This window comes from Lithobates pipiens, unplaced genomic scaffold, assembly GCF_037356315.1.
Source record: "Lithobates pipiens isolate NorthernLeopardFrog02 unplaced genomic scaffold, aLitPip1_a1.2 Scaffold_8, whole genome shotgun sequence".
NCBI lineage: Eukaryota > Metazoa > Chordata > Amphibia > Anura > Ranidae > Lithobates > Lithobates pipiens.
Window position 1 is genome coordinate 551,835,818 of NW_027507903.1, and position 12,722 is coordinate 551,848,539.

The following is a 12,722-nucleotide window of genomic DNA, read 5'->3' on the forward strand; positions in this document are numbered from 1 at the left end:
GGAGGAGAGGAGCATGAGGAGGTCAGAGGTCAGAGGTGAACGGATTAGCTCAGCAAAAGAGTGAGAGAGAAGGAGAGAGAGAAAAAGCAGAAAGAGTGGGTGAGACAAACACACATTGAGTCCAGCCCCCCCAGTTATTGTCCCTGGGGTAAGTGATGTGACAGATGTGAACTATACCAGTTAGTGGTTAGAAAAGGAGACACAGATCAGGGTGTACAGGAGCAGGCAATCCTTAGCTGTTCTCAAAGTCAGGCCTCATGCAGAAAGAGTAAAGGCCGCATTACAGTAAGGTGGAATTCCCCTTCTGGCATACAGACATATATTATACTATACAGTACAAAGACAGTAGTGAGCTACTGGTAGAAGTGAGAATATTTTTTTTTTAGGAATTAATGTACATTAAAGTATAACTAAAGTCAAAACTTTTTTATTCGTTTTGGATAGAGTGGAGAGGGATAAAAACATTTGCCAATTTTTACTGCAGTCTGGGCCTCCATTAAGAAGACTTTCCCTCTCTTTTTCTACTGGTTACCATTATCATTGATAGTGAAAGTAAAAGAAAATTCCAAATTTTGGGTTGTCCCCAGAAAAGTAAGAGAGAGGAAATCTTCTAATGGGGACACTAGGTCCTAGTGTGCCCAAATTCCCTTAATTTGTAGGGACTTCCTCTCACTTCCGGGTTGGCTATAGGACAGGAAGTGAAGGGAAATCTTCCCAATCAGACATAGATGGCAAAAAAAAAAAAAATGTGACACGGGTTATAACCCTCCCTTGCTCTATCCAAAATGAAAAAAGTTTTGCCTATAGTTCTACTTTAAAGAATTTTTAAGAATACAGCCCTTGTATTCGTAATTGGCAAAGGGCTATGGGCTTTGATCGGTAAATGGAGTGCAATCTTGATATGAGTTTGAGATGCTTCTGAGATCATTTAGAATTGACTGCAGGTGCATTAAACCTACAGTTGATCTGCATTTGACCTGCCAATGAGAACAATCAACTGCACAAGTTGGATTTTCCTAACTAATCACTATCTTCCCCCGCACTAGGGCCAAGGTGTCCGCACAGTGTATAAACATGTACACTCAGCTAATCGTGAAAGATACAAGTTACAATTTGGATCTGCGGACTGCCCCCGTACGTCTGCCTATTACCTTTACAAACCAGAGTACCTGAGGTCTTCAAGGAAACCTTTGATTGGAAAGCCATGAAGGCTGTCAGAGGGCTTCTTTGTTACATTGAGTGATTGTTTTCGAGCTAATCTTTAGCAGATTGGTGTTTTTTGTTCAGTGCGTGATCAGCATAAGCACAGGGACACTGTGATGTGAGCAAACTGCAGCAATACTGTGTAGGACAGCCATTAAAAATGATCTATCTATCTATCTATCTATCTATCTATCTATCTATCTATCTATCTATCTATCTATCTATCTATCTATCTATCTATCTTTCTATCTATCTATCTATCTGTCTATCTATCTATCTGTCTATCTGTCTATCTATCTCTCTATCTCTATCTATCTATCTATCTTCTAATGTAAATCACTTTAGATAAGTACCCCTTATTTCTAGGCTTCCATACCTACTATGTATTGATAAATACTGATAAATACTACCTAAATGTAACTGAATCCTAATGAGGACCCTGCATATTCACGTACCTGGTGATGACCCCCAGGGGAGTGTACCATTCCTCTGAGAGGGGGAAATAGATCCATCGCTGTTTGTGTAGCGGCGATCTCCCATTAAACTCCTGCTCTGCCGTCCTGAACCTTCCAACATGGTGACAATTTCATTGCGGTCAATGTTACGCAGAGCTGTGTATAAATCTTCCACTGTGTGAAATATAAATGTTGTAAAATAACATAATTATTTTTATATAAATATAAAATAAAATGTATTTACCACTGCTCTACAGTCTTTGGTAAACCTGTTTCTGTAATTCTGCTCCATTCAAACAAGCTAAGCTGTAGACTAAACATCTGAATGTACTTTCTAGTGAGGCATCTAGGCCTGAGGAAATCTACAACAGACCAACTACCTCTTTACAAACTACCTATAAAACCTTTACATTTAATTCATCATCTGTACATTTCACTACAGCTTTTCATAGGGAAAAATCTATATGCAAAAGATGTATTATGTATTATATGTATTATAAATGTATGGCTTTTCTGCTGTGTGTGTGATCCATCCCATAATCTCCCATAATTGTAAACATGGAGTTGGTTCTATTCGACTTCATCTTAATGAATGAGCCAGGCCATTGCTATAGGCCACTTCAGAAGGAATGACATCAATGAGTCAGGTTGGGGTCTCCATGTTTGATAGGATAACCAGTGTTCTATCTGTGACCCCTTTAAATTGAGAGGAGTTCCCTAGAAAATATCCAGCCCCAGCAGGTAGAATAATAGTTCTGAGTGTGCCTACATTTTGCGTTAGAGCCTTGCCGTGATGCCCAAAGATGCAGTAAGGCCGCACTCTGCTCCAACAAAGAGTTGGGGTTTTCCACTCGAATCCTGTTGATGTCATCCATCTCAAACTGCAACTCACGAGCCAGTTCTGTAAACAAGACATGGTCAGATTTGTAACTTGGAAATATGGCCACATTAGACAAAAAATGTACATATCATGAAAATACATGGTAACGTTCATCTTATAAATATAATTTTTTTATTATTTTAATGTATGTTATAATCTATTCCAGTATTCTCAACTCCAATCCTCAAGGCACCCCAACAGGTCATGTTTTCAGGCTGCCCATTATTTTACACAGGTGATTTGATCAGTTTTACTGCCTTAGTAATTATCACAGCCGTTTCATCTGAGGGAAATCCTGAAAACATGGCCTGTTGAGGCGCCTTGAGGACTGCAGTTGAGAAACACTGGTCTATTCTATGGTCATACAGGGACTAGAGGTAAGTCCAGGCCAGTCCAGTGGCAGCCCGTCCATATGGGGCGCAGCCCTCCTAATCCATGCGCCCGGCCCCTAATCTAGTCGCTGAATCGACGCTGTCATTACTTTCCGTGTCTGATGATGAATTTCCCCACAAATCACTATCGCTCAATTCTGCAAGTGATTCTAATTCTCACTGTTTTCTAGCTGGTCTAAAACCACTTTTGACATAGAAGAATGCTTTTTGGATGCCATGGACGTTCTCAAGTTTCCAGGCAGAAAGAATGGTAAAAGTGCATGCAGGGCACTGGACAAAAATGAGGTGAAATGATTTGATACAGTAATGTAATCTACAGATTACAATGTATTGTGTGTTATGTGTTTGTACTTTTTTGAATTTGTCGCCAGACTTCACCCCCATGCGTCACGATGCGTGCAGGGAAATGGAGTCGGGAACACTGATACATTGGGCAGAGGATCCGGCCAGAGGATACCGTGGGAGGACATTGCAGGATGCTAGGTACAAGGTAAGTAACTGTACCTGGATACTGCAATGTAATCCCAAGTGTGGCTCGGGGTTTTGGTACTGAAAATTAACCCCGAGCCACACATGGGATTACTGCAAGGGAGTTTTAAAAGAATAGCTTTGAATAAAGATATCATTGTTTCTCATTTAAAGTTGAAAACCCTTCAATATCCCCAGTGATTTGACTGGCCTCAGATGATACACAGAAATTAAACACATCTTCCTACATAGGTTGTACCTGTTTATCTGCAGCCCTCTCTTCTCTACATCCATTCAAAGTGCTGAATTTTAAAGCTAATTGGAGTGTTCAGAAAAAAGGGGGCAAGAGCTGAAGTCACACTGCAGAGCTCAGTTAGGAGAGCTCTGACAGCTGCTTGGAGGGAAGGGACACACTTCCTTCCACACAATGCACAAGAACAGAGCTGAGGCTGTCAATCAGCTGGAGATCCCTCCCCTGTCACCTGTTTTTTCTTGGTGTCAGGAAAACTTGTCAGAAGTGATTCATAGCAGAGGAATGAAGTAGCAGACAGAAATGACACTTAGTGGATTACACACTATAGAATGAATATGCTTTGTTCATATTTCATGTCTGAGATTTACAACAGGAAGTGACAAGTACACTGCATTTCTTATGCAGACAGAAATTTACTAAAGGCAAAGATAAAGTAGACTATTTACAAGCACAGCTGCATTCTACAAGGCAGATCTTAATAAATGTGGTGAAGCTTAATTTTGCAAAGAATACCCAATTACGTTCAGAATACCCAGAACAGATCTTTTATCTGCACATGGTTGGATGATAAAAATCAGCAGAGCTTCACCTCATTCACTAAGATGTGGAAATAATTCACTTGTAGAGTGAGCAGTCAGTTTCCCTTTAGTAAATTAACCCCATAGACTGGCAAAGTACTAGGCTCTTCTAAAAAACCTATGCATTGTGGCTTATAATTTGCTTTATAATTTGTTAGATAATTTTCATATATTTCCACATAATTAAAACCCGGCCCATTAAAATCATTGTACTTGGGCATCTCATCTGGAATATGCAGTTCAGTTTCGGGCACCAGTTCACAAAAATGATATCGGGGAACTGGAGAAAGTGCAGTGAAGGGCAACCAAACTAATAAGAGGCATGGAGGAGCTCAGTTATGAGTAAAGATTAGAGGAACTGAATGTATTCTCGCCTGAGAAGAGGAGATTAAGGGGGGATGTGATCTAGGATGGAAAAGGGCCTGGTGGTCCTAGTAGATGATCGGCTCAGCAATGGCATGCAATGCCAAGCTGCTGCTAACAAAGCAAACAGAATATTGGCATGCATTAAAAAGGGATCAACTCCAGAGATAAAGCATTAATTCTCCTGCTCTACAAAACTCTGGTCCGGCCGCACCTGTAGTATGCTGTCCAGTGCTGGGCACCAGTCCTCAGGAAGGATGTACTGGAAATGGAGCGAGTACAAAGAAGGGCAACAAATCTAATAAAGGGTCTGGAGGATATTAGTTATGAGGAAAGGTTGCGAGCACTGAACTTATTCTCTCTGGAGAAGAGACGCTTGAGAGGGGATATGATTTCAATTTACAAATACTATACTGGTGACCCCACAATAGGGATAAAACTTTTTCTCAAAAGGGAGTTTAACAAGACTCGTGGCCACTCATTAAAATGAGAAGAAAAGAGGTTTAACTGTAAACTACGTAGAGGTTTCTTTACTGTAAGAGCGGCAAGGATGTGGAATTCCCTTCCACAGGCGGTGGTCTCAGCGGGGTGCATCGATAGTTTCAAGAAACTATTACATAAGCACCTGAATGACCGCAACATACAGGGATATACAATGTAATACTGACATATAATCACACACATAGGTTGGACTTGATGGACTTGTGTCTTTTTTCAACCTCATCTACTATGTAACTATGTAACTATGATCAAAAAGTCTAAATATATAAGGGGTCCAAATACTGAACTTGGTGTTGAGTTATTCACTTTAAGGTTATCGCAGAAGACAAGGGGGCACTCTTTACATCTGGAGGAAAAGAGATTTAACCTCCAAATACGGAAAGGTTTCTTCACAGTAAGAGCTTTGAAAATGTGGAACAGACTCTGTCAATGCTGGTTCTGGCCAACTCAGTAGATTGTTTAAAAAAAGGCCTGGGTTCTTCCCTAAATGTACATAATATAACTGTATACTAATATTTATAGGTAAAGTTGATCCGGGGAATATTTGATTGCTTCTTGGGAATCCATAAGAATTTTTTTTATTTTCCCCTCGTTGGAGGAAATTGGATTTTTTTTTTGCCTTCCTCTTGATCAAATGAGGGTACAGAATTGTGTATATGTGTGTGTGTGTTTTTTTTTTCTGTTGGTTGAACTGGATGATCTGGTGTCTTTTTTCAATTGGATTTACTATGTAACTATATGTAACTAGGTGCTAGAAAATGACACATAGCAGATAAGGTAAGGAGACAGATGACAGCAGTCTATGAGTTCTGTCATAGGCGATAACAGCATCAGCAGTGTAATAAAGCTCTCAATTACATCGGAAGGAGATACAACAGCCGGATTAAGTGGCTATATTCACAGCTATGAGAAGGCTGTGGGACAGCACAGTTTTCTACAGAAGCACATGTAACATATACTTTGATCTTGTAAATACTGTTAGACATATGGTGCATGATCAAGGAAATCTTTGATTATCCACCTGTCACCACAATTTCTATACTAGGCACCCTATCTTATACCAGTTACAATGACTGATATAAATATACCAAATATGACCAAAATAGTTATTTTTCCCATTTAGGACAGTGTAGAAAAAGTGTTAGATGCTATGCTGTGTTTTTATTTGTAAGTTTGTACTTACCGGCCCAGCTGAGACCCAAGTGCTCTGATATTACAGCCATCTTCATGTCAACGCGTTCCGTTCCACTAAGAGAACCTGGGATGGCAGAAAGATATGGGAGACATTGAGAAAGAAGCCAAAGAAGGATAGAGGGGACTGTAGACAGCAAAGTACAGGAAGCCACAAGGGCCAATCAAGTCACGTCATTAAATGCAGAACAGTAAAAGAGATGCCTTATGCATAAAATTTTAACACAAGAGTTAATGTAAAAAAAATAAAATTTCAATTTAATAAGCTGCTATTTACTACTAGTAATTGTTTCTTTTGTTATTAAAGTGAGACTAAAGTCTTTTTTTTTTTTGGTTAGAAATAACAAACATTTTATACTTAACGTCTCTGTGTAATGGTTTTGCACAGAACAGCCCAGATTCTTCCTCTTCTTGGGTCCCTTCGCGGCGCTCCTGGCCCCTCCCTCCTGCTGAGTGCCCCTGTCACGTCACATTCGGCTACCCATCAAATTTTGCTACCCGCTGGAGTGAGCATGCGCGATGCCGCCATATGCGTTCCAACAGAGGGCCCCTTGCAAGCTCACTTCACTCGCCACGCTTCGGTGATGGCCTCGCTTCGCTTGGCATAAATATAATCAAGCTCTATGTCCACTTGGATGGTGGGGCTTGAACTTGGACTCAGGGGTGGAACGCATACGGCGGCGCCGTGCATGTGCAGTCCAGCGGGTAGCCAACTGTGATGGGTCGCCATATGTGATGAAACACCCCCAGAGCAAGCAGCCTGCTATGGGGGCACCCAAGCCAAGCCCCTACTCTGTGTATCAATCCAGACATGGAGCCATGGCTCGGCCCCGGCCCTCTCTCATCTCACTGGTGCACTGACTTTGATTGACAGTAGCAAGAGCCAACGATGCCCGCTCTGTGTTTCAGCCAATCAGGAGGGAGAGTCCGCAGACTTCTTAGCTCTTCTGCAACATCACTGGATCGATAGGGAGCTCAGGTAAGTATTAGGGGCTGCTGCACACCAAAGGTTTTGCATCTTAATGCGTAGAATGCATTAAGTTAAAAAACCTTCTGCCTTTACTCAACTCAATTTAAACCTTTTAAGTTTTGGATAGAGAACAAGGGATACAACCTTAACATAGACTATGTATGCTGTCTGTATCCCAACTAAGGAGATTTGCCTTACCTACTGTTCTGTCTGATACCCCCCACCTGGACAGGAAAAGATACAAACAGCAATTAAAAGCTGAAAGAGATTCTAACCCCCCCCAACTTTCTACTAAAAGAAACACATTTTTTATTGCCCTCCATGTGTTAATCTTTGTGTTCCTGGTAGATGTCAGCTGTTTTGTTTATACAGTGATCAAACAGAAAGTGGGAGTAAAGCTGGGTACAAACGGTCAGTATGGCAGTTACTAGTCCACTTTTGACCCGTGTGTTCAACTCCTCGGCCAACAGAAGCCGGTGTCCTATCATATATGGTCCCCCATCGGATAGTGTCCACTGTGTACGGCGCATGCGCCGTACACAGCACACACAGATTCCGAAAATAGCCGAGGATGAACGGCGCCTGCGCAATGAGTCCAGGTTCTATCCCCACCATCCAAGTGGACATAGAGTCAGAATAAAAAGAGCCGAGCGCAGCGAGGCCGAGCCCGAAGCGTGGCGAGTGAAGCTCGCCCGCGAGGCGCCCTCTAATTTTCACAACCCTGTGTCCACTTGGATGGGGGGGCTACCACCTCCACTCACGGCGCAGGCGCCGTTCATGTTCAGAGATTTTCTGAAGCTTCTTCTGCCCCATACTGCACATGTGCAGTACGGGGCAGACACTATATGATGGCAGGACACTATCTGCCAGAACACCGGTCATGAGAACGAGCCTGCTGGAAAACCATCAGCTGATTGGCATCCGCTCAGCACTTGCAGCCAATGACTGCGAGCGCCTACAGGTGTGTTCTGGCGTGCGAGGGCAGCCCCCCTGTTAGAACACAATAGCACAGCGGGAGAGACCGCTGTATTATCATTGCATAGTTAGTGCAGTGACCTCTTCTGTATTTTTACATTCAGCTCACTGGGTTGAATGAAGAAAAGCTTCCTGTGTGTACCAGGCTTAAATCTCTCCAGAAGCAACACAATCAGCAAAAAAAAAAACTATTGATATTGTTTCTAACCCTCCTCACTCTTTTCAAAATTAGAAAAAAGAGTTTTGGCTGTAGTCTATCATTAGCCATTAGTTATGTCGCTTTGATTCTGCACCTGTTACCCTTCGTTGGCTATCTGGTCGAAATGTCTACAGCTCCTGCATTGGCTATCTGCCCCTGGTCTTGCTACAACCTTCATATGCACCATCAATTCTCTCACCTCTTATGCTGTCATTGAGAAGGCTATACCTCTCTCTTAGGGCCAGCGGAGTCAGCGTCCTCCTTCTGTCAAGGCTGCCGGGAGTCTGTGACAAAAAAACTCAGATTTATACAACTTCACAATTTTTCAGAATGGCACCATTTATGGGCCTATTGAGTAAAGCAAGTTAAGGAACATTAATGATGTACAAAGAGTAACAACGATTAATAACCAACCAGAACTAAAGTCAGATTGGTGAAAGGTTAAAGTTGCTTGGTGCTATTGGTTACAGCATTTCCCACATTGCTCTTTCCTCTGCTGTTATAATGCACAGGTTCTCAAACTGTAATACATATAGGCTAGGAGGAGGTTCAGATGGTTCTTCTGCTTGCTAAAGTAAATTCATATTAACAGTACAGGGTTTTAGCAAATAATAAATAATATAAAAAATACACTTGATCAAGTATTTTTAGTTACTTAACGGCCCAAGGGACTTTTTGGTAAACTTTTATATGCAGTTAGAGGCTACTGGTAATTCATTTTACATGTCAAGCAGCCTTGTTATAGGATGCACAGACAAAACAAGCTATAAAAGATATAAATGAACACAAACACTGCGCATCGTGGGTAAAACTACGTAAAACCTAATGTTTGATTAAAATAAGATAACAAAGGACTGGTATGCTGCATCAACAGCCTAACATGAGACAGGTAGATTATAACAGGTACATGTGACATAAAATAAGAAAAGGAAATTATAAAGTTGGGGCAAGTGGAAACCTACATTCCTCCCTTTATTTCCTACAATTCAAGCTACTGGTTTTCATTTGCTTTCAAACGATGGATGGATGCACGTTCCTCTTTGCATATGCAAGCAACCAATAAAGGAGCTTTTAACTGGAAAGTTGAAGGAGGTAGGTTGCACTAAGTTCCAAAGGTGGTAGGTGACTTTTTGTCAGCCAACTTTGACTACCTTATTTATGTTCCAGCGCTGCTACCTTCAAGCTCTTTGGCATTGATGGTTGTTGGATGCCCCCCCCCCCCCCAAAGCATGCTGTGGTTCAATCCTCCGACTTCTACGTCACTGCTTTTTAATATGCTTTGTATGGGGTTAGAGAATGGAACCCCGGTGTGCAACAGGTACAAAGGCATCCAACAACTCCCAGAGGCTTATGAAGGTTGAAGTGCTAGAACAGAGGAAGGCAGGATACTTATTTGTGATTGCATTATGCATTTTGACCCTATCCTGAGTCTTGGCTTGACAAAGACCCCAGATAGGGATGAAATGTGCAACTGCTATATTAGGTTTAAGCACGAAATTGCCCCTCACCATAGCCAGTCCCTGAATTGATGTATATATGTGAAAGCCTCAGTCAATGCCACTCCTTGGGCCATTTCCCTTGACATGTTTTGCCCCACCCACCAGGGTTTAATCATAAGGGTGACTTCTGTAATTAAGACCCTGCAGATGGGATGAAACATTTCAGGGGGCATTGTCTGAGGCTTTCATATGTATACTTCCATACTAGGAATAGCTATAGCGAGTGGTGGTTTCATGCCTAAATGTTCATTGCTCACTGGATGAGTTTTTCTTACTCTTGCATCCCTGCTATCCTGAGTGCCAATGAGGCTCTACACCTCAGCCTGGAGTGGTACCACAAAGCACTTATTGCTATGGCAGGTTGCTTCAGCTTATAGTAGCAGGAGTGCCTACCATACTTATGGCAAATATGTTTTTGTTCCCTATATTTACTATCTGCCTTCTGAGATTATCTAAATAAGTGTATCTACAGCACATGTTTTGAAATTCTTGTTTTGAATTGGGTATGGAAGGGTTAGAACCTCAGTCAACTCTCTTCTATGGGTATACACACACACTGTTTAACATCTGATCACAAAAAAAGTCTCCCCAAGGGGACACAATCAAAAACCAAAGTTTTAATCTGTTCCTGTTCTAACAAAAAAAACAAAAAAAGTTTCCCTGGAGTAGGGCTGCACCAAGACCAACAAATATGCACCTAGTCCTGTTTTGAGATATAAAAGTCACATACTTGTACAGCTCACTAGAGCCATGTCTTACATTCTGGCTTCATCATGGTTTACATCATGTGCTTTGTGATGAGGATAGAAAAAAACTTGCTAGTTTTGTATGTACTTTTTTTTACTATGTGCATTAACTCTCTCCTGTCTGAATGACACATAAATTAATCGACAGCAGGTTAGAAATCTCCTAATTTACAGCAGCCCTGGAGTGAGATATAAATTGCAGAACTAAAAGGCAGAAAAAGTGGGAGCCAGAAAGGCATTGAAATACAACTAAAAGCAAAACTTTTTTAGCATTTTGGATAGAGAGAGGTAACCCCTGACAGTTTTTTTTTGCTGTGTCTCATTGGGGAGATTTCTCTTCACTTCCTGTCCCATAGCCAAAACAGGAAGTGAGAGGAAATCCCTCCAAAGTGAAGGAATCCCTGGTGGTCACCAGAAATGTCCCCACAGGAAGATTTCCCCTCAATTCCTATTCTGGAGAGAACCCAACATTTGGGATTTTCTTTCTCATTTCACTCTTGGTAACAGTAAACAGGACAGACAGAGAGAGTGAATTTCCCTATGAGTGCACTGACAGCAATTGAAATCCGACAGGCGTTCTATTCCCTCCCCACTAGGGATGAGCTCAGACATGTTTGCATGCTCCACGTACAGAGGCTGCCAGGAAGTTGGCGCAGTGCTACCCTAATCACAGGCAGTGAGACATTGCCCGATCTCTGCAGCCGCACATCGGGGCAATGTTTCACTCCCTGTGATTAGCGCAGCACTGTGCCAACTTCCTGGCGGCCTCTGTACGTAGGCCATGTGAACACACCTGAGCTCATCTTTTCTCCCCACTGTCCAAAACATTAAAAAAAAAAAAAATGTAAAAAAAAAACCTTTTCAGCTCAATTCAAAAAACATCAGGATAAGTTAACTTATTTAAAAGAAAGTGACTGTTTTCAGTTGTGTTCAATGACATTTGAAAAATTACAATCAAATTACTGAAAACAGAGATCCCTATCCCTAATTAAAGCTTTGTAAATACTGTGTAAGGTGTCTATGATAAAGTAAGCACAGAATTTCTTTTTAGGAGCCCCATTAGGGGGCTTTGGTGAAATATCAGGGGTCTAAACAGGGGGTATGTGCAACACACAGGGTGATAAGGGTGTGCCCAAGCACACCTGGCACAACCTGTGCGCACACCTATGATTTACATAATGTGCTAATCTGAATGCTGTCCAATAAAATAAGATCATATATGTGTCAAAAGCAGAACCCTCCATCCAAAAGGGTGCATCCACTTACACTTAGTACACTTACTCACAGTCGGAAGGCACTGACATAAGAAGCTCATTGTAAAATGGCAGAGTGTTAATCTCACCTGTGTGTACTGTGGCATTGTGACGTTTAGGTGGCAGAGCACTTGCTGGGACTGTTCATATTTCATGGGTTTACGGAGGAAGGAGAGAGACCCGCATGGCTCCCGACTGCTGTCCCGTACCTAAGTGATCACACACACACACAAATGCAAGAGTCTTATATAATGTATATATGAGCAAGGAAGATGATGTCTTTAAACTAAAGTAAAAGTTAGCCTAGGATACTACTCTTTAGGTCTGTTAAATGAATTAGTAAAAATGTGAGCACAAAATTCCTAATTGAAAAGTATAACCAAATGTAAAGTATAATAAAAAAAAAAATCACTGTCAATATGTAATAAAAATAATTATCAGTAACTGGTAAAAATTGTAAAATAAAAGTTGAAGTGTAAATCCCTATTAAATTAAGCTAATATACCATATATTAAAAATACATAAATGTGTTTTTACGTAGATTTTTTTAGTACCTTGATATGCTGCTTTTAAGGAATATATATAAATTTGAGTATTTATGTCCCAAGTTCAGCTTTCAAGTATATGTAAACTTTTACTTTGCAAAACAAGGCATTCGATTTAAAATAGAAATTCAAGGCAAAATGTTTGTGTATAAACACACACAAAATATTTTCAGCTGCATAAGGGACTGGGGTGGAGGCTGCAGGGGGGCATGTCAGCAGGAGGCAGAGAAACAGCAGTACACTAATCTTTC

General features: G+C 41.3%; 1 protein-coding gene across 10 annotated transcripts in view; it reads right to left on the reverse strand.

The window, feature by feature from the left end:
* Positions 1-12,722, reverse strand: part of ANK1 (ankyrin 1) — a 404,481-nt gene that overhangs the window by 48,518 nt on the left and 343,241 nt on the right. For all 10 annotated transcript variants that reach the window (XM_077469916.1, XM_077469910.1, XM_077469909.1 and 7 more), the window contains 5 exons: positions 12,016-12,135; positions 8,628-8,712; positions 6,277-6,351; positions 2,428-2,559; positions 1,659-1,832 (listed from right to left, as the gene is read on the reverse strand). In XM_077469916.1, the coding sequence (XP_077326042.1) occupies positions 1,659-1,832; positions 2,428-2,559; positions 6,277-6,351; positions 8,628-8,712; positions 12,016-12,135 (586 nt within the window). The remainder of the gene's footprint in view (positions 1-1,658; positions 1,833-2,427; positions 2,560-6,276; positions 6,352-8,627; positions 8,713-12,015; positions 12,136-12,722) is intronic.